Source organism: Narcine bancroftii, chromosome 2 (genome assembly GCF_036971445.1).
Source record: "Narcine bancroftii isolate sNarBan1 chromosome 2, sNarBan1.hap1, whole genome shotgun sequence".
Taxonomy (NCBI): Eukaryota; Metazoa; Chordata; class Chondrichthyes; order Torpediniformes; family Narcinidae; genus Narcine; species Narcine bancroftii.
This window is the reverse complement of record NC_091470.1, coordinates 187,433,317-187,458,038: the sequence shown is the minus strand read 5'-3', so window position 1 is coordinate 187,458,038 and position 24,722 is coordinate 187,433,317. Positions and strand designations below refer to the sequence as shown.

At 48.3% G+C, this 24,722-nt stretch overlaps 1 protein-coding gene across 1 annotated transcript in view; it reads right to left on the bottom strand.

Annotated features, from left to right (window-relative positions):
• The window catches only part of LOC138753019 (uncharacterized), a 114,482-nt gene that overhangs the window by 38,389 nt on the left and 51,371 nt on the right, over positions 1-24,722 (bottom strand). The window contains exons 33-40 of the mRNA XM_069915613.1: positions 22,303-22,485; positions 18,899-19,072; positions 10,059-10,157; positions 9,275-9,349; positions 8,153-8,286; positions 7,148-7,286; positions 4,352-4,498; positions 1,431-1,520 (exon numbers count right to left, since the gene is read on the bottom strand). Of these exons, the coding sequence (XP_069771714.1) occupies positions 1,431-1,520; positions 4,352-4,498; positions 7,148-7,286; positions 8,153-8,286; positions 9,275-9,349; positions 10,059-10,157; positions 18,899-19,072; positions 22,303-22,485 (1,041 nt within the window). The remainder of the gene's footprint in view (positions 1-1,430; positions 1,521-4,351; positions 4,499-7,147; positions 7,287-8,152; positions 8,287-9,274; positions 9,350-10,058; positions 10,158-18,898; positions 19,073-22,302; positions 22,486-24,722) is intronic.

The window sequence follows — 24,722 nt, the reverse complement described above, 5'->3', positions numbered from 1 at the left end:
ATCAAATGTTATGGGGAAAAGGCCGGGCAGTGGGGCTGAGTGGGGAAGTGGACCAGCTCATGATTAAATGGCAGAGCAGACCCGATGGGCTGAGTGGCCACTTTCTCCGCCTATGGAGCGGTCCATCAAAGGGTCACAGATGATGCTGGTCGATAAGGAAGGAAGGTGCTGAGTGGAACCAGTGAATGGAGGGGGTGGTGGGCTAACAGAGATGGTGGCTGGTGCTATAGGAGTGCAGGATGTGATGTAGGTGGTGGGGAATACACTATGATGGGGGGTGGGGGGGAAGTTGGGGTGGATTGGAAGGACATGGTACAGGAGCTATGAACCTGGGAAATCCCATTGGGATGAGGCTGCCCTGACAGAACAGGAGGTTTCTCCAGGTTTCGGCGCAACTTTCAAACTAAAGCAGGAAAGTTGCTCGGTGAGAACTGTCAAAGCCAAGACTTGACTCACTGGCCATTGACTTAACGGAGCAAAGGCCATTGCCCTCGAGGGATAGCCACGACATCGAGAGGTCCATCACAAATGGTAGGTCGCAGGGTCAGAGATGAGTTTGGGGGGGGCGATGGGGTGGGGGTGGGGGGGGGAGGTGAACCAGCCAAGGACTTGTAGAGCGAGTGAACCGCACAGAAAGAGTGGAAGACATGACTGATGGTGGCCTCTGTTTCCGATTCCACCACCTCTTCTGGCAGATCGTTCCATCCACATACCAACCAGATCCAATTTAAACCATCCCCTCCCATCTTAAACCCATGTCCTTTCGTTTTAATCTCTCCCAACCATGGGAAACAGACACTGATTCACTATCCTCTCTGCCCCTTTCACTCCAGGGAAAATAGACCCAGTCTACCTCCCCTCTACTGATAACCTATTCCCTTCCATTCCAAGGAACATCCTGGAGAATCCTAACCATCACCCACTTTATCACATCTCTCCTACAGTCATTGGAATTCTCTCCCGCTGGGCAAAATTCAAGGGGCAAATGGCAGTTGGCGCAACACCTTTACAGCGCCAGCCATTGGGTCCAGACCCAGGGTTCGAATCCAACACTGTCTGTCAGGAGTTGGGGCTTTCTCCCCTGCGCGGGTTTTCCCTGGTGGGGGGGGGGCTCCGGTTTCCTTCCACTCCTCGAAACATACCAGGGGGATGTGTAAATTGGGCGGCAGAGACTCGTGGGCCCAAATAGCCTGTGGGAGACAGGAGGGGAAAGAGTGGTATTGATGCTGGGGCCTGATATCGTCCAAAGGCAGAGAGAACGGCTGAGGGTTGACTTCCTGTTTCCGATCTGGCAGAGATGTGTAGGACCCGTGATGAACAATTCCTGTTGGTGAACAGATCCCCCAGACGGATCCCTTCCATTTGCAATGGGGTCCAGAAGGACGAGATGATGCCCAGCAACTCCCCAATTACCGTGAGTGCCCTTTTACCTAGAAATTCTTCCCGCGATCTCTCCACCTCCAGGAATCTCCGAATACGATCCATCATCGGTGTGGGAGACCCACCCACATTAGCCCTGCCTGGAAGATACAGGGTAATCACTTGTTAGAGCAAACGGAAAGGGGTTGACTTTCCTCTGATCCGCGCCCTATAACTCCATTCCCTTTGGGGGGGTGGGGTGATCCATGGAATGTTTTCCACATCCATCTACTCCCCTCTGCCGGCTCCACCACATTAGAATTGTCCATGACTTGGCACATTCGCACCCCCTGTCCCTTCCTCCCCAGCACCCCTCCCATCCTGTCAAACTTCATCTTTTCCCTTTCATGTGCCTCAGATCACTAGATCCAAGTTATTTGCTCCGCCACCCTCCCCCCACCCCCCCCCCCCAGGTCTCTGCTGAATTTCTGACCAAAGGGATGCTGGCAGTGGGGGACTCAGCAGCCTCTTGTCCTCTCCCTTTGCTGGCGATGGCTGTTGTGCGGCACCAACCCCTGTCGGTCCATACCTCAATGATGCTCGTCTCTTGCTGTGTTGTGACCTCTTGCTGTCATGTGACCTCTCCGACAGGAACCGAGTGAGAAGACCAATTGAGGTTGGACCCTGCTCACCCATTGGCGCCCACCTGACCATTGGCCTCTTTAGGTACCCTAGTGATTACCTGGGCTGGACCCTCCTGCTTACTGTACTACAAAGCTCTTGCTCTTTGAGATGAACCCTGCCCCAATCCAGATCGTGAACTGTTGACAATGCTGGAGGTGTTGTCAGGGAGACGTGCGCTACGTAAATATTGGGGCTGCTGTATATTGTCGATAGCATCTGAGCTGTGCCCACGTTAGACAAAGAGGGCAGCAGATTGTAGTCCTTGGTTGAGATAAGTCTGTCTACATGGTAGCTAGTATCGATGTAGGCAAAGCACCTGAGTTGGTTGATTCTGTGGTTAAGAAGGCATACAGTTTATTGGCCTTCATTGTGGAATTGAACTTGGGAGCTGGGAGGTAATGTTGCAGCTCTACAGGGCCATGGACAGACCCCATTTGGAGTCCTGTGCTCACTTCTGGCTGCCTCACTACCGGAAGGATGTGGAAGCCATAGAAAGGGTGCGGAGGAGATGTGGCCTGGATTGGGGAGCAGGTTTCATGAAAACAGGGCGAGGGAACTCGACTCTTTTCTCCTTGGAGAGGCGGAGGGTGAGAGGCAACCTGATAGAGGTGTATAAGATCGCGTGGGACAGTCAGAGGCTGAAACGGTCGCCACAAGCGGACACGGGTTTAAGGTGCTGGGGAGTAGGTACAGAGATGTCAGGGGTAGGTTTTTTATGCAGAGAATGGTGGGTGCGTGGAACAGGCCGCCGGTAATAGTAGGGAAGGCGGATACGTTAGGGTCCTTTAAGAGACTTTAGAGGGCTATGGGTAAGTCTTGTAACTTCTAATGTAGGGACAAGTTCGGCACAACTTTGTGAGCCCAAGGGACTGTGTTGTGCTGTACGTTTTCTACGTGTCCTGTGACAGAATATAGATTTTTTTTGGGAGGTAAATTGGGGGAAGGGTTATTAGTGTAGGTCGCATACAGACACTTTAAAACAGATCTTATTTTAAATACTGCTAATGTCGAGGCCTCAGAGCCTTTGCAAGAGCTTTGGAGAGTGCCCAAGACTTAATTAATGGATTGTTGTTTACAAAAAGGCATCAGATGAAAGAGGTTGTCAGAGCCGCTTCTGTCTGAAGGGGAACTTGCTGTTCTAGGAGGATCATGCGGTTTTGCAAGCAGAGAGAGTCAAACAGGCTTTTTCTCTATTAGTTCTCCAGTTTTACAGTCAGCGGCAGCAGCTGGGACTGGAACAGGACAAGCTGGCAAGCTTGTGGAAAAACCCCATTTGGAAGACGGGTTGTGAGTGCTTGGTTTAGCCTGGACAAAGCAAGAGGAGAGGACTGGTTGTCTAATATTTCACTTGAAATAAGTGAAACAAGAAGAAACTCTGTGGTGACCTGAAAGAAAGAGGTTATCATCTGGAGAACCCTGAAGGGGCAAGTTTCATCAGCAAGACACTGGAGTGGCTGATTAAAAAAGGAATCAGTTGTGGATGTCCTGCATCGAGAAAACTCTCTCTGAAAACTGACAAGAACCTTCCTGAGCGGTAACCATTTACCTTTCAAGCACCAACGCCTGGTGAACTTTATATATGTACAATTCTGTGCACAATATAAGAATTACCTGCAACCAGTGAACTTGGAGGAATGAGAAGTGAGATTGGACTGTGAACCCGAGAACTTTTCTGGACTTACATGCACATTACATGCACGTACGCTTAGAATTAGAAGGGGGTTAAGTTAGATTAGTTAAGTTAAAGTTTGATTCTGTTTTCATGTTTAAAGATAATTAAAAGCAACTTTTGTTTAAGTAACCATTTATCTTGGTGAATATCTATTGCTGCTGGGTTTTGGGGTCCTCTGGGCTCCTAACATTCTGATGTGACTGGGTTGTGCTGGGCTTGTACGAGTGTAGGCAGTCACTGGTATTGTGTTGAGTCCGGTGTGACTGATTATACGGTGTTGAATGATTGAGAGTACTAGTGTGTGTCATTCCTGTTTGATCCCCTTACATAAAGATCCTTCCCGTGATCTTTGAACACCGAATGTATTTCCCGTCACACACCATACTCCTCAGGAGTTGAACTTGGCACAGGCAGTGTGGTGGGTGTTTAGAAACATAGAAACATAGAAGATAGGAGGGAAGGTCACATGAGAGAGAGAGGGAGGACTGAGGAAGGTCAGTCACAGGAGGGGGTGTCACAGTCACGGAGAAAGCATCAAAGGGCCAAGGAATCTGCCCCTTAGCTACCCGGTGTGTGGAGGGAAGGGGTGGAATGGGTTGTTGTCACTGGGCAAGGCGGGGGGTGCTCGTCTCTCACCGTCCGTGAAGATCAGGATCACGTGATGAATCTCATTCCATTCCGACCGCCTGTCCTTCATCACTGTCCGGGCGTAGCTCATCATCTTGTACACACTTCCCAAAGCCCCGGTCATGTTGGTACCCAGGTTTCTTTTCACGACATAGTCTGGGGGATGGATTGGAAAATTTAGTTGGATGACACCCTTGTCTCGGGGGGTCACAGGATGAGCAGGTCACTGAACTCCAGGTAGAGGGTGAAAGAGAGGGAACAGAGGGTGGATTATGAGGCTTGGAAAAATGTAGTTAAGTCTCATGGGTCTTCTTGGGCAGACACTGCTGGTGGGAGTTTTAGATACAGTGCATAAACAGGGGACTAGGCCAGTTCCTCGGACCCCCCAGTCAAAACAAAATGCTGGAGAAACTCAGCGTATACCTCATAGAACAAAGATATTGGGCTCGATATAACCATATAACCATATAACCACTTACAGCACAGAACAGGCCAGTTCGGCCCTACTAGTCCATGCCGTAGCAAATCCCCACCCTCCTAGTCCCACTGACCAGCACCCGGTCCATATCCCTCTAGTCCCCTCCTATCAATGTAACGATCCAGTCTTTCCTTAAATGTAACCAATGATCCCGCCTCGACCACGTTTGCTGGAAGCTCATTCCACATCCCCACCACCCTCTGCGTAAAGAAATTTCCCATCATGTTCCCCTTATAATTTTCCCCCTTCAATCTTAAACCATGTCCTCTAGTTTGAATCTCCCCCTTTCTTAATTGAAAAAGCCTATCCACATTTACTCTGTCTGTCCCTTTTAAAATCTTAAACACCTCTATCAAGTCCCCTCTCAATCTTCTATGCTCCAGAGAAAAAAGCCCCAGTCTGCACAACCTTTCCCTGTAACTCAGACCCTGAAATCCTGTCAACATTCTCGTGAACCTTCTCTGCACTCTCTCTATTTTGTTTATATCTTACAAAACCTTAGAGGTATTTGGACCAGCTGGAAAAATGGGCTGAAAAATGGCAGATGGAATTTAAGTGTGAGGTGCTGCATTTTGGAAGGACAAACCAAGAAAGGAGGTACTCGGTAAATGGTCGGGCACTGAGGAGTGCGGTAGAATGGAGGGATCTAGAAATACAGATACGACATTCCCTTAAGTTGGATAGGGAGGTAAACAGAGCTGTTGGCATATTGGCCTTCATAAATCAAAGTATTGAGTACAGGTGCTATGGTAAAGTTAGGTAAGATATTGGGAGGCCAAATTTGGAGGATTGTGTGCAGTTTTGGTCACCAAACTACAGGAAAGAGATCCATAAAATTGAAAGAATGCAGAGGAGATTTACTGGATGTTGCCCAGACTTTAAGAACTGAGTTATAGGTGAGGACTTTATTCCCTGGAGTGTAGAAGAATGAGGGGAGATTTAATCGAGGTATTTAAAATTATGAGGGGGTTAGACAGAGTAAATGTAGGTCAGCTTTTTCCACTGAGATACCAACCCAAGAACATGGGTTAAGGGTGAAAGGGGAGGATTTGGGGGAGTGGGGGGGGGGAAAGTTCTTCACACAGAGAGTGGTGGGAATGTGGAATGAGCTGCCAGGCTGAGGTGGTGAATAAGGGCTCAATTTTCACATTTAAGAAAAATTTGGATGGGTTCATGAACGGGAGGGATATGGAGGGCTATAGACTGGGTGTAGATCAGTGGGATGAGTCCCATGAATCTACGTATCTTTACCTTTGCTACATAAAGGACAACTGCTTGACCTGGAGAGCTTCTCCAGCATTTGTGTTTTGACTTCAATCACAGTGTCTGCAGACCTTTGTGCTTACCCAGGGGCCCTAGTTTAGGATAAGCCGTGCAAATACCATTGAGGAGAAAAAAGTACATTGCACTCAGAGAGATGGGAAACATGTGGGGCAGTAATTGGGACCGAAGAGCGGAACAGGGTTGGGGGAGGACAGGCAGAGCAGGGGATGTGTGGGACGGAGGGTGCAGCAAGGTCGCGTTGGTCGGGGAAAGCATGAGAGAAGAATGGGATGGAGGGGGCAGGTGGATTGGGGAAGGAGCAGGGTGAAGGACAAGAAGAGGCCACGCCAAGTTGTGGATCTGGGGGAGGGTGAGAGAGAGAGAGAGAGAGAGAGAGACAGAGAGAGAGACAGAGACAGAGACAGAGAGACAGAGAGACAGAGAGAGATTTCACAACAGTTGGGGAATCGAGGGTTGTAGGTGGAGCTGAATCCATGACCAGATCAGCCACGAGGTACAGCAGGCTTGGGCCTAATGGCCGACTCCTATTTCTTGGGGCGGCACGGTCAGCTTAGTGGTTAGCAGCACTAGTGGCTGGGGCCTCCAGACTTCCAGCCAGGCCGGAGTTCGAATCTGGCACTGTCTGTAAGGAGTTGGTATGTTCTCCCTGCGTCTGCGTGGGTTTCCTTCGGGGTGCTCCGGTTTCCTCCTACCGTTAGAAATGAACAGGGTTTGTAGGTTAATTGGGTGTAAATTGGGTGGCATGGGCTTGTGGGCTGACAAGTCACTCACTGTATGTTGATATTTTTTAAATTAAAAACAAATTTATCTCCATTCGTGCATGCGAGTGTGTGTAAATGAACGTGTGTGTGAGTCTTTATGTGTACACGTGTGCATGCGTGTGTGTGCACAAACATGTGTGTGTGCGTGTGTGTGTGTGTGTGTGTGTGTGTGTGCACATGTGTGTGTGTGTCGGGTGGGGGGGGTTAGGGGTTTGGAATAGGGATGTGACCAGGGACACAACGATGACATACCCACGCACCCATGCCTACAGCGCTACGCACCCTCATATTTCATTTCGGACACGATGTCAGCCACGTTTTGGGAGTAGATGGCCCACTCATCAGCGGGGTTCACGACGACAGTGGTCTGGGAGCCGAAGAGCAGGACCCCATACCTGACGCTCACCTCAAAGCGACTGATCTGTGGGAAAAGCCCAGCAGCTGGAAGTTAGAAGATCCCCTCCCCAGATATCCCTACAGTGTCCCCATCCCGTGTCCGTATCTTCCCAAAATAATAATCCAGACCAACGCAGAATCGTTGGGCTTCAGCCTATGGGTTTGGAAATGTTAGCCTCTCCCCGCTGGTGGGCCCACCCTCTTCACTGAACCTCGGACAAGGTGTTGGGACACTAAAGATCGACACTGGATCTGCCTCCAGATCCCTTGCTCTCCTCTTCATGGATCGGTTCCAGCCTCTCTGCGGGAATCTGGTGCTGATTGGATCTTGTCATGGGTACTTTGAAACGCTGATGGAAGCGTTCTGTTTCTTGACTGCGACGTAGCCCAGAAGCCCTCACATTGGCGAAGAATGAGAGAGGACCTTATAGGCAAGATAGAGGCAGATAAGCTGTTCCCATTGGTGGGGGAAGGCCAGAACCAGGGGCCATCACCTCAAGATTCAGGGGAGTGGATTTCGGACGGGGATGAGGAGGAACTGATTTTCCCAGAGGGAGGTGAATCTGCGGAAGCAGTGGAGGTGACCTCAGTAAATAAATTTAGGATAAGGTTGGATAGATTTCTACACAGTGGGGGAATTGAGGGATATAGAGAAAGGTGGAGATGAGCCGATCATCAGATCAGCCATGATCTCATCGATTGGCAAAGCAGGCTCGATGGGCCAAATGGCCAACCCCTGCTTCTAACGTCCATACCAAAGTCCGCCAGGAGCTGTCTGATTCCCGCATCTGAATCTCTCCCCCTCCTGCTCCTCCCCCATTCACTCCACCTCCCCCCACCACGCCACATGCAGTGACGGGCTTCTGGACCCAGCCCCGCCGAGGCGCTGACCATGTCGATGAACTTCTGCAGGGCTTCCTTCGCCTTGTAAAACTCATCCTTGGTAATGCTTCCGGAAATATCCAGCAGGATGTAGATGTGAAGCTTCTGCCCCACCCTTACACTGATCTTCCTGCCGAACGTGTCTGTGGAAGGGTGCAAGTGATTACGAGGAGATTCAACATGACCTCACCTCACAGATAACGCTGGAGAAACTCAGCGAACTTTATGGGGCAAAGATCAAGATGCCCAACCAACGTTTCGGGCTTGACCCCTCCCTACGTTTCAGGCTTGAGCCCTCTCTCAAGGTACAAGCAAAATGTAGGCAGGTACCCGAACAAAATGGTGGGAGCAGAGGCAGGAGGAGGAGCCCGTTGCCACAGGCAGGATGTAATAGGTGGATAAGGGAGGGAGGGCCACACCAGCAAACAGTGGTGGTGGGGGGGTGGCTCTGCGAATGGAGAGGGAAGGGGATGGAGAGCTGGAGCGTGGGCTCGCTCTCTCCCAGACCAGCCTGTAAGTTGGGGGGGGCAATTCCATCTGGGTGCTCTACAACCACATGGTGTTAACATTGACTCCCTCCGGTTTCTGCTGGCCCACTCCCTGTTCTCTGTCGTCCCCCCACCCCCATCTCTTTTCCTCCAGCCCTTTTCCCTCTCCATTCACAGAGCCATCCCCCCCTCCCCAGCATTTGCTGGAATGCCCTCCCTCCCTTAGCCACCTATGACCTCCTTCCTGCAGGCCTGCGCCCCTCACCCTGCAGACAACTCCCCCCCCCCACTTTGTTTGGGCGCCCACCTACATTTTGCTTACACAGGGTGGTAACATGCCTCTTTGGCCCACAAGCCCGATTACACCAATTGACCTATAAACCCCAGTACATTTTTGGAGGAAAACCGGAGTCCCCAGACAAAACCCCTTGCAGACACGGGGAGAGTGAACAAGCACTTTACAGACAATGCAAGATTTGAACCGTGGTTGCTGGCGCCATAACAGTGTGGCGCTCACTGTTACATTACCTAATGAAGGGCTCAAGCCCAAAACCATGTTGGTTATGTATTTGTACCTATATACAGGACACAGTTTGACCTGCTGAGTTTCTCTAGCCTTCAATCACGGTGTCTGCAGACTTACGTGGTTTAATCTCAGAGGTGGTGTGGAGAGCGGGGTCAGAGCTGTCAGGCCTTCCTCCTGCGGACTTTCCATCACCTATAAGCCCGGTGCATGAGGCAGTGATTTCTACTTGGAGGATGTCGCCTCAAGCCAGGAAACACCACCCGACCCTCACTCTGTGAATTCTATGAATGCCCTGGACGAGGAAGTGGAGGGGCGGGTTAGTGAGTCAGCTGATGGGGGTGTTGTGGATAGTGTGGGGGGGCTGTCGGAGGTTCCAGCGGGACATTGAGACGATGCAAAACTGGGCTGAGAAGCGGCAGATGGAGTTTAGCCCAGATAAAGGTGAAGTGGTTCATTTTGGTCAGTCAAATATGATGGCAGAAGATGTTACCACCAAAGATTCTAATGGCTCTGAAAGTGGTCATCGCTGAAGGGTGGTGGTGGGGATGCTGCTCTTCATGGCGTGCATCTCAAACATCCTCTGACAACCAATTCCATCTCCTGGCCATCGCACGGGGCATAGTCTTTATGCCTGGTGGAGATGCTCTTGCTGACAGGAGAAGGGGGCAAAGGTGGGCCACTGGTGCCTCAAAACCTGTCGCTCTGGGCAGACAGGGCTCATTAACCACCTTGCCTCCCACTGCCTAACTCCCCGCTCCCCCTGCCTTGTTTCCCACGCCTCACCTCCCCATGCCTCACCTCATCCCGCCTTGCCTCACCCCACCTCCCCCTCCCCCACCCTGCCTCTTTGGCCTGGGAATGTCATGCCATTCGCTCGTGGGTTGGGCTGGCGCCTGCTCACCCAACTTTTCCTGATCCATCTCCGACTCACTCAGCAGGTGGGAGAATGAGGAGGAAAAATGTCTTGCCACTTCTTCCGGGAGGTCAAACGCATGCTCGTCTGCAAGGGAAGAAAGAGAGAGAGAGGGTGAATCAAAAGCTGGAACAGAAAGGCCCTTCACCTCACCACCTCATCGACTTGTATCACGAACCCTGCATCTTGATAGGTTCAAACGCCCGATTCCCCTGCCCACCAAAACTCACACTGGAAACATTGGGCTCCTGTTGACCCCGGCACTGGGGAGAGAGTCATCCAGGTTTAAACAGAGCACTGTATTATAGCAGAGTACAGGCCCTTTGGCCCTAGGTGTTGTGCTGACCTATGTATCCCCATGGAGAAAAAATATTAAACCCTTCTGTTACGTTGCAGACCAGCAGCAACAGAAGACTGTTTCTCTTTTAAAATAATAAAGTAATTAACAATTACTAATAATAAAATAACTTATCTAAACATAACCCCCCCAACTATGCGTGAATACGTGTGTGCGTGTGCGTGTGCGTGTGCGTGTGTGTGTGTGTGTGTGTGTGTGTGTGTGTGTGTGTGTTTAAAATGCGCAAACCATTACAGCTTAGGCATAATTCTGGAAAGTCAGTTCACCGTTCAGTCTGAGAAATCCTGTGCTGAAACTCAGGCTTTCAAACTGATGCCCAGAGGTAATCACAAAGGAGGTGGGACAGACAGAGCGATCAGACTGCTGAAAACTCACAAATCCTTGTCGAGTTGCTTGCTGAGAAGCCATCCTTCCAGGCAAACGGTTATCACAACTCCCCTCTCCCTTGCGTCAGGGAACCAAAACGTGTGGCTACCGCTACCCAAGTACGGGTCAGTCGAAGTGACCTTTTCCTTCGGCAGAGGTTCAGTGACTTCCCTGACAGGGAGAGTCGGCAAAATTGTCTATTTCAGCCCCACTACTCGGCCTTTTTCCCATAACCCTGGTTAATCAAGAACCTACCAATCTCTGTCTTAAATACACCCAATGATTGGCCTGTGACAACACATTCCACAGATTCACCACCCTCTGGCTGAAGAAAGCCCTCCGCTTCTCTATTCTAAGTGGATGCCCTTCAATCCAGAAGTTGTGCCCTCTTGTCCGACACTCTCCCACCGTGAGGAACAACCTTTCTACATCTACTCTGTCCACGCCTTCGAAAATTCAAAATGTTTCAGTGAGATCTCCCCTAATCATTCCAAATTGCAATAAGTCTAGGCCAAGAGCTGTCAAACACTCCTCATATGATAACCCTTCCATTCCCGGAATTATGCTAATGAACCTCCTTTGAACCCTCTCCAACGTCAGGACATCCTTTCTTAAATGAGGAGCCCAGAACTGCTCACAATACTCCAGATAAGGTCTTATCAGGGCCTTATAAAGCCTCAACATCACATCCCAGCTCTTATATTTGATTCCTCTTGCAACGAACGCCAGCATTACGTTTGCCTTCTTCACCATTGACATGTTTGTTTTCAGGCTGTCCTGCACGAGGACTCCTGGGTCCCTTTGCTTCTGGGTATTTTCAATTTTCTCCCCATTTAAAAAAAAGTCTTCCATGCAGAGTCACTCTAGCCCCGTGTTTGTGAGATGGCACTGGATCACCAAGTATCCTGTTCCTTTAAATCTCTCTCTCCCTCCCCCCCCCCACCCCGCCACCCCATCCCTGGATGAAACAACAAATGTTCTCTCTCTCCCTCCAGAAACTTTGGAAACAGTCAGTATCTGATCATTGCCACTCAGTTCTCTCCACAGTTGTGAATAGTCATAGCCGGTACTAGCCCTTAGAGTGACAGTCACCAAATGAAATGGGAGCTTGTAATGCTTCCTGCCCAATTACCCCTATCTCTCATCCATCCATGGGGCTGTCTAAGAGTCTCTTAAATATCCCCCACCCCCCCCCCCCCAATGTTCCAGCGTCCACCACCACCCCTGGCAAGGCATTCCAGACACCCACAACTCTCTGGGTAAAAAAAAACCTACCCCTGATGTCTCTGTGGCAGATTATGTTATATTTTATATTGTACAATATGTTTTAAAGGAGATAAATTGGGTTTTTAGTTAAGCCACACACAGATACAAACACCTCAAAACAGATCTCATTTAAAACGCCAGAGTCCTGCTCAAGTCAGACAGACCAGGCTCCGGGTGCCTTTGCAAAAACTTTGAAGGATGCTTATAACGACTTCACAAGTAGATGTTAATTGGACCTCCTGTGGAGTAATGGCTTATTGTTTTGGAAATCAACAGACGAACGAACTTGGACGATTAGGTCCGGAGCCGCAGTCTGAGGGCACTTGGCTGTACTAAGAGGGTCATGTGGTTTTCTCAGAGATAGAGATAGAGAGGGAGAGAGAGAGAGAGAGAGAGAGAGAGAGAGAGAATTCAGTTCTACAGTTCAGCAGCAGCAGCTGGGACTGGAACAGGACAAACTGGCAAGCTTGTGGAAACCCCATTTGGAAGATGGGTTATGAGTTCTTAGTTCAGCTTGTTTAAAGTCCCTATGGTCCAGACAACAGGAGATGGCTGGCTGTATAATGTTTCACTTGAAATAAGGTGATCTGTGGTGACCTGAAAGAAAGAGGTTATCATCTGAAAAACCCTGATGGGGCAAGTTTCTTCAGCAAGACACTGAAGTGATCTAAATAAATCAGTTGTGGGTGTCCAACGAGCAACAAATCTCTCTCAGAAAACCGACAAGAACCTTCCTGAGCAGTAACCATTTACCTTTCAAGTACCAAAGCCTGGTGAACTTCATAAAAGTTAAATTCTGTGCACAGTATAAGAACCTGCCTGATACCAGTGAACTTGGAGGAGGGTGATTGGACTGTGAATAAAAGAACTTTTCTGAACTTACACACACACATTACATACACGTGCACTTAGAATTAGAAGGGGGTTAAGTTCATAGTAATAAGTTAAAGTTTGATCCTGTTTTCATATTTAAAGATAATTAAAAGCAACTTTTGTTGAAGTAGCCAATTGATTTGGTGAATTTCTATTGCTGCTGGGTTTTGGGGTCCTCTGGGCCCATAAAAGTCTGCCCTAAATTTTCCTGCCTTATCGATGTATGGTTAGGAACATAGGAAGTAGGAACAGGAGTAGGCCAAAAATAGCCCATCGAGCCTGCTCTGCCATTCAATACGATCATGGCTGATCTAATTTATGACCTAACTCCACCTACCTGCCTTCTCCCCATATCCCGTAATTCCTCTATCATGTAAAAATTTAGCTAACTGAATTTTAAATATGTTTAATGAGGCAGCCTCAACCATTTCCCTGGTTAGAGAATTCCAAACATTCACTACTCTCTGGAAAAACTATTTTTCCTCATCTCTGTCCTAAATCTACTTCCCCGAATCTTGAGACTGTGTCCTCTCGTTTTAATTTCCCCGGCCAGCTCAAAAAACCTTCCTACATCTATCCTATCCATACCCTTCATAATCCGATATGTTTCTATAAGATCTCCTCTCATTCTTCTGAACTAGATGATTTAATTTTTCATCATAAGTCCGGATCAACCTAGTAAACCTCCTCTGGACCGTCTCCAAAGCCAGTATATCCTTCCTCAAATATGGAGACCAGAACTGGACACAGTACTCCAGGTGCGGTCTCACCAGTACCTTATACAGTTGCAACATTACCTCCCTACTCCTGAATTCAATTCCTCTAGCGATGAAGGCCAACATTCCATTTGCCTTCTTAATAACCTGCTGCACCTGCAACCTAACTTTTTGCGATTCATGCACAAGCCCTCCCAAGTCCCTCTGCACAACAGCATACTGTAGTTTTTCACCCTTTAAATATTCAGCTCTTTTATTTTTCTTGCCAAAGTGGATAACTTTACACTTACTAACATTGTACTCCATCTGCCAGACCTTTGCCCACTCATCCAGCTTAACTATATCCCTCTGCAGACTCTCCACATCCTCATTACAATTTGCTCTTCCACTCAATTTGGTGTCATTCACAAACTTGGCTACACCACATTTTGTCCCCTCCTCCAAGTCATCAATGTAAATGATAAACAGTTGTGGGCCTAACACTGACCCCTGTGGTACCCCACTTATCACTCTCTGCCAACCTGAAAAATTCCCATTTATCCTGACTCTCTGCCTCCTGTCAGACAACCAATTTTCAATCCAGGCCAATATACTTCCCCGGACTCCACTTTCCTGTAACTTACTGAGAAGTCTCTTGTGCGGCACCTTATCAAATGTTTTCTGGAAATCCAAATATACAACATCAACCTGTTCCCCTCTATCCACCGCACCCATTATATCCTCAAAGAATCCTAACAAGTTTGTCAAACAAAATCTTCCCTTTCTAAAACCATGCTGCGTCTGCCTGATTGAACCCTTATGTTCCAAAAGTTTCACTATTTCATCTTTAATGATGGCTTCAAGCATTTTTCCAACCACAGACGTCAAGCTAATTGGCCGATAATTTCCAGTCTTCTGCCTACATCCCTTCTTAGCCGGGACCTGCCCAGAATCCAAGGAATTTTGGTATATGACCACCAATGCATCAGCTATAACTTCTGCCATTTCCTTCAGAACCCTTGGATGCATATCATTAGGACCAGGTGATTTGTCTGGCTTTAGTCCCATTAGTTTCTCCATCACTACTTCCTTTGTAACAACTATTTTATCAAGGCCCTCCACAACATTCGCATCCTTAACTCCGCACTTGGGCATGCTGGACGTGTCTTCCACCGTGAAGACTGACATAAAATATTTGTTTAATGCCTCGGCCACTTCCTCATTTTTTGCTACCAGTTTTCCTTTCTCATCCTCCAAGGATCCTATGTTAACTCTGGCCACCCTCTTCTGTTTTATATATTTATAAAATTGTTTGCTTTCTGTTTTTATATTTTGTGCCAATTTACTTTCATAATCCTTTTTCCCATTTCTTATTACCTGCTTTGTAACCCCTTGTTTCCCACTGCTCTTTGCAGCTTTGTACACCTGCGCCTTCAATTTTATACTCTCCTTTATTTCCTTTGTTAACCATGGTTGATTTTTTCCCTCCCTTGCTGCCCTTTTTTCTGACCGGAATATATTTTTGTTGAGCATTACAAAATATTTCTTTGAAAATCTTCCACTGTTCCTCAACTGTTTCATCAATTAGCCTGTGCTCCCAGTCCATTCTGCCCAATTCCTCCCTCATCCTATGGTAGTCACCCCTGTTTAAGCATAATATTTTAGTTTTAGATCTAACTATTTCCCCTTCCATCTGAATGAGAAATTCAATCATACTATGATCGCTATTTCCCAGATGGTCTCTGACTATTACATCATTTACTCTACCAATCTCATTGCACAACACTAGATCCAGGAGAGCATTTTCTCTTGTGGGTTCCTTAACATGCTGCTCAAGAAAGCTATCGCGGATGCATTCTATGAAGTCCTCTTCCATACTCCCACAACCAACTTGATTTTCCCAATCTATGTGGAAGTTAAAGTCCCCCATGACTACTGCCGTATCATTATTACATGCCTCACTTATTTCTATTTATTTCCTGTGCCACTAAACTATTGTTATATGGTGGGCGATAGATAACACCCACCAATAATTTTTTCCCTTTGTTATTCTTTATCTCTACTCAAATGGACTCAACATTATGCTCTTTAGATCTTATATCATTCCTCACTACTGCCTGGAGCTCATCTTTGATTAAGAGTGCAGCTCCACCTCCCTTACCATCCTGTCTATCTCTTTGCACCACCTGATACCCTTGAAAGTTTAATTCCCATTTAGGGTCACCTTGTAGCCATGTTTCCGTGATGGCTACCAAATCATAGGCATGGGTACCGATTTGCGCCTCAAGTTCACTAACCTTATTTCTAATACTGCAGGCATTCAGATAAAGTGCCCTTATGCTCTTTGTCCGTTTAATATCTAGTGACTTCTGTAACCTTTTGTTTGATTTTTCTACCCACTATTTTTCTTTGTAATTTTCTTAACACTATCATTGACCCGAAAACTCACTGCACCATCTGATTTTTTACTTTCTCCTCCCAACATTACTTTTCCTATTTTACCTTTCCTGCCCATTACTTTATCTTCCCTACCCTTTTCCCTATCACTCTGGTTCCCATACCCCTGCCAAATTATTTTAAACCTTGCCCCACTGCTCTACCAAACATACTTGCCAAAATGTTGACACCTTTTGGATTTAGGTGCTACCCGTCCTTCTTGTAAAGATTATGCCTTCCCCAAAAGAGATCCCGATGATCCTAGAAGCCAAATCTTTGCCTTGTACACCAGCACCTCAGCCACACATTCATTTTCCTTATCCTTACATTCTTTTCATCACTTGCATTTGGAACAGGTAGTAATCCCGAGATCACCACCCTAGCATTCCTGTCTTTCAGCTTTCATCCCAGCTCACCGTAATCCCTTTTCATTACCTCCTCCCTTTTCTTGTCAATGTTGTTTGTACCCACATGTACCAAGACATCAGGCTCCTCTCCCTCTCCTCTCAGAATATTTTGGACCCGATTTGTGATATCTCGTACCCTTGCACCAGGGAGGCAGCACTTATCTGGCTCACAGAACCTCTGACAATGGAGTCCCCAATAACTACTGCATTTCTCCTTTTCCTTTTCTTTTGCCCCACTCTGCCAGGCTCATTGCCATTGACCTGGTGCCCGTGGCCATCTTCTGTCCGGTCATCTCCCTCAACAGAATCCAACACAACATAACTGTTGCTGAGTGGGATAGTCACTGGTGTGCTCTCCGTTTTTCTCACTTTTTTCGTCCCCGCCCTGACAGTTTCCCACTTACCTGACACGGGTTCTGGAGTATTTATCGCCCTGAAAGTTGAGTCGATTAACTCCTCGCTCTCCCTTACAAGCCGCAGGTCATCAATCTGCAACTCCATATCCCTAATTCGCTCCCTTAGTAACTGCATCTCGGTACACCTGGTGCAGATGTGGCCATTTGGGAGGGTGGAGGTCACCCATTGTTCCCACATCCGACACCCAGTACAGAGCACTAACCCTATTGGCATGACTCTGAATACGAAGGCAAATAACTCGGCTTACCTTTTCTCCTTGCCTGCTTTCGCCAAAGCCTGATAAGCCAAAGCCAGGAAGTCTCACTCCTTCAGCCACTCCTCGCTGGCCACTCCCTCCCCTTTCACTCCTTTTATTGACCCCTTGACCAATTAACCCTGTCACTTTCAGCAAACTCCTCCTCCTCTGATTCACAGCCCGACTCTCTCCAAGCTCCTCCTCCGACTCCCAGCCGAACCAAGTAGGCCCAAGCCCCGGTAAGCCCCCGACTTTAATAGCTTACCTTCTCCTCACTTTCAGCAAGCTCCTCCTCCTCTGACTCACTTTCAGCAAGCTTCTCCTCCTCTGACTTACAGCCCAACTCTATCCAAGCTCCTCCTCCGACTCCGAGCCAAGCCCCGGTAAGCCCCCGACTTTAATAGCTTACCTTCTCCTTACTTTCAGCAAGCTCCTCCTCCTCTGGTTCAGATGCAACACGCCACACCTCACTCACCTTCTGTGGACCTCTGTAAAGGCCCATCCGAGGGGATTGTTTCACTCCATCCTCAACCCCAAGCCTGAGATTACACCCTTCTCATCTACTCCCATCAGTACAAGACCCAGGAGGGTGGGGGGTGGGGGGGGGGAGTGGTAACTGCCCTCCCAAATTCGGACAAAAGAGTAGGGAAAATTCAAGCAAAGCTCCACCAGCACCTTCATGCCCCGGGTGCCGCACATCTCACCTCCAACCTGGGATCCAGACATGACCTCTCGCTGCTGGGGCAATGGTGCTCGGCGTTAGTGCTCAGGCCCATATGCTGGGGCTGGCCGTCTGCAGCCTGGGCACAGGACTGCTGCTGGTGGATGGAATGGCTCACCGTGAACATTCCACACGATGACACCAGAGGGCGGGTGTGGCGTCCACCCAGCATTGTTCCCACGGCAACAGGCCTTCCTACTCTCCCCCCGAATGGGCCTGGGGACTGATGCGGGCCTCGGACAGGGATGGCCCTCCCATACCTGGTGCCTGCGCTGGCAGTCGGATTGTGGAGGAGGCAGTGGCCTGCATCTGGACCCAGAGGTGAGAGGCAGCCCAGATGCATTGTGGGCCCTGTGTAAAATTTCAGGCAAATCAACCTTTCTGGCCCCCCCAACCCACCAAAGAGTCCCCATACCCCCCTGCTCCTGTGTCCCCTTTTAAACCACTTAGGATTTCCATGAATTACTGATGGAAGAGCAAGGCAGATGTTCCATGTGTTCAAACCACAGCTAGAAAATATGAGTAGATAACTCTGACAGTTGATTATTAACCATAGTAGATTGAAGTTAACCCTACCACGTCCTTCTCCTGGTGGGTGAATTAAAACATTGACGCACTCCTTCCCCCAAAACCCTGTCCCACTGGAATGGACAAGAAGTGATACATTTGCCATCCACATCCAGATTTCCCGAATGAGCGAATTGAAACCCTGGTCTCAGTTCTATATAGAAGAAGAGAAGTCTCAGGATCTAATTGCCCCAGCAACTATATTTTTTTTAAATTTAGGCATACAGTACGGCAACAGGCCCTTTCGGCCCATGAGCCCGTGTCATCCAATTGCACCCCATTACACCAGTGGTTCGTTTTTGGAGGGTGGGAGGAAACCCACGCAGGCACGGGAGAACGTGCAAACTCCTTACAGACTGCGTCAGAGGGAAGTACCCGTCCTCTCCTGCTGAACGTCAGAACCTTTAACCACTGCGCTCAAAGTCTAAATCGTTCAGCCTTGAGCCGTGTCCGGCAGCTCTCCTTTGCGTGACTCTCATTGCCTTACGCTGGCATCTGGGCTCCGATCCAGTCCACTCCCCCGATTCCAGGCACGTCCTGTCATGGGAGCCGATCAGGACCCGCCCTCCCTGGCACAGGTATCGCACCTTATCGCCCACATCGTAGTTCTTCCCAAACTTCACGGATCCTGGCGGAGTGCCGGGGTTGGGGCAGGTGTCCACTGAAAGAGAGAAGGGAGTGCCTTCAGCATTCGGCACAGACAACATGGCCAGTACCCAGAAACAAATGCATGGAACCTAGCATCATTGCACAGCACACATCATGGACATCAGAGCTCACGGCTTCGCGTCATTACACTGAAGATGTGTTCGACACGGCCCAGCGTATGACATCAAAACATCACGCACTGTTCCCCATACACTGAGCTGAAACATAACATCAACACCAACGCCCAGTGCACCAATACCCAGCCCAATTATACAGCGCACAGCCCAGCATCCAACACTATTACGCAGGGCACAGGAGGAATGATGCATGCATATACAGTTGACCAATATACAGCGCGCGTGTATCCCTGACTGATGTACAGGGCACTCAGGTGTAACGCACCATGCAAACACACAAGATGGCGCCCCTGCATCGCTTTTACACAGCACATGTACAATGGGGCTAAGCGCGCCTCCTGCTAAAATGGCAGGCTGTGTGATCCGCCCCATCCCCATGTAACCAGGAGCCCATGGGGGGGGGGTCACTTCCAGCCTTTGGGGAGCTGGGACAAGAACTCCAAGCCTGTTCTACCTAGGGAATCCTTTCAAGACTAAAGGCAAAGTTAACAGACGCAGTGTTAGGGATATTGGGGATCGAGTTAAGAAGGAGAGAGAGGCATGCATCAGGTAGAGGAAGCAGGGTCTCCCTATCTGAGGAAAGACATCCTGGCCATGGAGGGGGTGGAGAGAAGGTTCACTAGACTGATACCAGGGATGGGAGGACTTGCATATGGTTGGATAGAGTAGGCTTGTATTCTCTGGAATTTAGAAGATTGAGGGGGGGGGGGAATCTTATAGAAGCATATAAAATTCTTAAGGATTTAGACAGAATAGACGCAAGAAGGTTGTCTCCAATGCTGGGAAAAACCAGAACCAAGGGGGTCACAGTTTCAGGATAAGGGGGAAGTTTTTTTAGGACTGAGATGAGGAAAAATTTCTTCTCGCAGAGGGTGGTGGATCTGTGGAATTCTTTGCCACAGGAAGTTGTTGAGGCCGGTTCTTTGTCAATATTTAGTTAGATTTGGTCCTTGCGGCTAAGGGGATCGGGGGCATGGGGAGAAGACAGGAACCGGGGACTGATCAGCCATGATCATATTGAATGGTAGGGTAGGCTTGAAGGGCCAAATGGCCTCCTCCTGCACCTATTTCTCTATGTTTCTTTGTAAATGAGGTACTTGAGGAGAATAGGAATTGCAGGAAGGCTAAAAGAAGGCATGAGATTGCCTTGCCAGACCATGTGAAGGAAAATCCTCAGGGTTTCTACAGGTATGTGAAGAGCAAGGGACAAAATTGGTCCCCTTAAAGAGCAGAGTGGTCGGCTTTAGACGGAGCCAGAAGAGATGGGGGCGATCTAAAGTGCATCAGTATTTACTCAAGAAATAGAGTTGTGGGACATAAACAGGCAGCGAGACCTATACATAGTGAAGAGGAGGAGATGTTTGCTGTCTTAAAGCGAATTAGGGTGGATAAATCCCCAGAGCTTGACAAGATATTGCCTCGGGCCATGAGCGAGGTGAGTGTAGAAATCACAGGGGCTCTGGCAGAAATATTTAGTCACGGATCTGGTGCTGGAGGATTGGAGGGTGGCTTTAAAAAAGGCTCCAAAAATAACCCAGGAGATGTTAGGCCAGTGAGCCTGATGTCAGTAGTGGGTAAATTATTGAAAGGCGGCCTGAGAGTTCAGATCATTTAGATAGCCAGGGATAGTCAGCATGGCTTTGTGTGTGGTAGGTCACGTTTAACCAATCTTATGGAGTTTTTCGAGGAGGTTACCGGGAAGGTCAATGAAAGAAAGAGTGTGGATGTGGTCTACACAGACTTTAGTAAGGCCTTTGATGAGGTCAAACATGGAAGGTTGGTCAGTAGGGTTCAGATGCTCCGTATTCATGGTGAGGTCATGAGCTGGATTCGACATTGGCTATACAGGAAAAACCAGGGGGTAGTGATGGATGATGGCTTCTCAGACTGGAGGCCTGTGACTAGTGGTGGGTCTCAGGGATTGGCGCTGGGACCATGGTTGTCGGTATCTATATCAATGATCTGGATGATAATGTGGGTAATTGGATCAGCAAGTTTGCAGATGACACTAAGATTGGAGGTGTAGTGGACAGCGAAGAAGGTTTTCAGAGCTTGCAGAGGGATCTGGACGAGCCGGAAAAGTGGGCTGCAAAATGGCAGATGGAACTTAATGCAGACAAGTGTGAGGTGTTGAATTTTGGAAGGACAAACCAAGAAAGGACATGCACAGTGAATGGTCGGCACTGAGGTGTGCGGTGGAACAGAGGAACCTGGGAATACAGGCACATAATTCCCTGAAAGAGGTGTCACAGGTGGACAGGGTTGTAAAGAGAGCTTTTGGCATATTGGCCATCATAAATCAAAGTATTGAGTACAGGAGTTGGGGTGTTATGTTAAAGTTGTGTAAGACAATGGTGAAGCCAAATTTGAAGAATTGTGTGTAGTTTTGGTCACCGGACTACAGGAAAGAGATCAATAAGATAAAAAGAGGGCAGAGAAAATTTACTAGGATGTTGCCCAGACTTCAGGAACTGATTTACAGGGAAAGGTTAAACAGGAGAGGACTTTATTCCCTGGAGCGTCATAGTATGAGGGGAGATTTGATAGAGGTATTTAAAATTATGAGGGGGATTGACAGAGTAAATGTAGGTCGGCTTCTTCCACCGAATGGGTGGGTGAGATACAAACCAGAGGGCATGGGTTAAGGGTGAAAGGGGAAAAGTTTAGGGGGGACTTCTTCACACAGAGAGTGGTAGAGGTGGGGAACGAACTGCCAGCTTAAGTGGTGAATGTGGGCTCGATTTTAACATTTAAGAAGTATTTGAATAGGTACATGGATGGGAAGGGAATGGAAGGCTATGGACTGGTCAGTGGGACTAGACAGAATAATAGTTTGGCACAGACTAGAAGGGCTGAAGGGCTTGTTTTCAGTGCTGTAATTTTCTATGGTGTCTGCAAATCTCTCTTTTGGCACGAGAGTCACTGAAATTCTGAAAGGTGGAATTTGGGGCCAAGACTCTGACAACAGGAATATCTCTGCAAATCACCTGGGGGACCTTGACCTCCTGAAGTGGATGAGCAAGAGCCACGTTCCCCCCCCCACCTTCGCCCAGCGAACCGCGGGGCTGAGCATCATTCCCCAAGCCCGGCAGCGGGCATGACTTACTTCCATCCTCACACACAGTCGTGCTCCCGTTCCACTGGCCGTTGCTCAGGCAGGTCCGGCTTCTGGACCCCAGCAGTTTGTACCCATCGAGGCATTCGAAGCTGACGGTATCCCCGGGAACTTGCAACACACGTTTCGGGAAGAAGGTTCCTTGTTCGATTGAAGGATTCGGGCAATGAAATCCTGGGAAGTACAACAAGGAATGAAAACGGGAACTAAAAGTGAAGCGCAGAAGTCCACAGACGTCATGGTTGAGGTGAAAACACAAATGCTGGAGAAACTCAGCAGGTCAAACAGTGTCCTTTATGTAGATAAAGATACAGAAGCAACATTTTGGGCTTCAGCCTTGATCAATGAAAACAGAAACTGTTGAAAATGCTCATCAGAACATACATGATAGGGGCAGGTAGAGACCCTTTGGCCCCTCTCCCTGCTGTGCTATTCAGCATGCCTGCACCAACTCTGAATACCCAAATGTTGTCCTTTGGATGAACTCCCCTGAGCACAAAGCCCTCCAAAAGGGAACAGACGCAGCCCAGGACATCACAGGCAAGACTCTCCCCACCACCGTGGGGAACAGCGGCTACCCTTCCACCATCAGACCCCTCAATGACAAACTCAATCAGGGACTCATTTAAGGACTTGTGCACTTGATTGATTTTCTTTGCTCTCCCTGTATTGCTCAATCAGTTTGTTTACATTCACTATCCGTTTACCATTCTTTGTTTACATGTTTACGCTGTACAGTTTATTTTTTGCATGACCAATTAGTGGTAATTCTGCTGCTCCCGCAGGAAAAAGGAATCTCAGGGTTGTATGTGATGTCATGTAGATACTCGGAAAAAAACTCTGAAATCTGAAGTCCTTAACGTTCCGAGGGGAGAATTCCAAGGACTGAGAAAATCTCTCCTCATCCCAGACCTAAATGATCCTTTATTTATTCTGAGAATCTGACACCCTTTGCCAGGGTCCATATCTGATAAATAACCACATCACAGCACAGAAACAGGCCAACTTGGCCCTTCTAGTCCAAGACGAACACTCAACCCCACCGACCTACACTCAACCTGTAACCCTCCATTCCTCTCCCATCCTTAAATGCTAAGATTGAGCCTGCCTCCGTCACTTCGCCCGGAAGCTCATTCTGCACACCCGCCGTCCTCTGAGTAAAGAAGTCCCCCCACCTCACGTTTCCTCGAAACTTTTGCCCCCAACTCTCAACTCGTGTCCTCTAATTGGTATCTCTCCCTTTCTTAAAGGAAAAAAGTCTCTCCACATACTCCTAATAATTTTAAATACCTTCACTCAAATCCCCTCTCAGCCTTCTACGTTCCAAAGAATAAAGATCTAACTTATTTAACTTTTCGCTACATCAACGGTTCTCAGCCTTTTTCTTTCCATTCACATCCCACTTTAAGTAATTCCTATGCCATCGGTGCTCTGTGATTAGTAAGGGATTGCTTAAGGTGGGATGTGGGTGGGAAGGGAAGGTTGAGAATCACTGCTCTAGACCCAATTGTTACTGAAATATTTTGCTGGAGAAAAATGGTCACTGGCCCAAATATCTCCAACAACAGGGCCTCAAGTGCTTCATATCTGTCATTTTCCGGAGGCTGCCGTGGGGAAATCGACTCTTTGACCTGCTGTACCTTAGTCGCGCACAGCCACCATGTCGTAATACTTGGCTTCATCTGCAGGACTGTTCCTGACCCGGAATTGGGCCTCGGAAACCAGACCAGAGACGGTGTGGTCCAGCTCCAGGGAAATTGCGCTAACGTCGCTCATTATTTCTTTGGGTCCAACTACTTTAGAACCGTCGGGGTCGCCAATATGGCGGAGGTGCCACAACAAGCAATGGAGGTGGGCTGTGCTGAGCGAGGAGGGTGAAAGAAACGAGTGATGTCTCAGTTTGAACTCCTTCACTCAAAACCCCCAAAAGACACACGATTCAAATCCCCGCGCCTTTTCCCCTTAACCCCGCATGTCCGGTGGGAAGAAAGTGGCATGGGCTTCTAGTGCGAGGCTCAGCCCGCATCTAAAGTCCTATTCTTGACTGCTGGGGCCGGTTCACTCGCTGCTTCAGCGAGCCACACTGTGCAGCGTTTTGAACCTTTTAATGCACTCCGGTCCAAGTGGTCGTTGTGACCCAATGACAATGACGTCTCGAATTTCGTCTGCGCACGAAAACAAGCGAACGCTGTTGTTTTTGTTGCTGATGGCTTTTTTAAATAATCACTGCTTTTGTCACATTTTCTGTGTGCTTTAGCGACAACGTGGCCATTCGTATGTGGGAACCGAGATCAATAATTTTTTTGAGAATAAAATAATAATTAAAGGGAAAAAATCAACAAAGGTTTCTGCTATTAATGTTGTAATTCAATGTGGAAAGATTTTACAAATCAATTTTGTTGTTAGTTTTC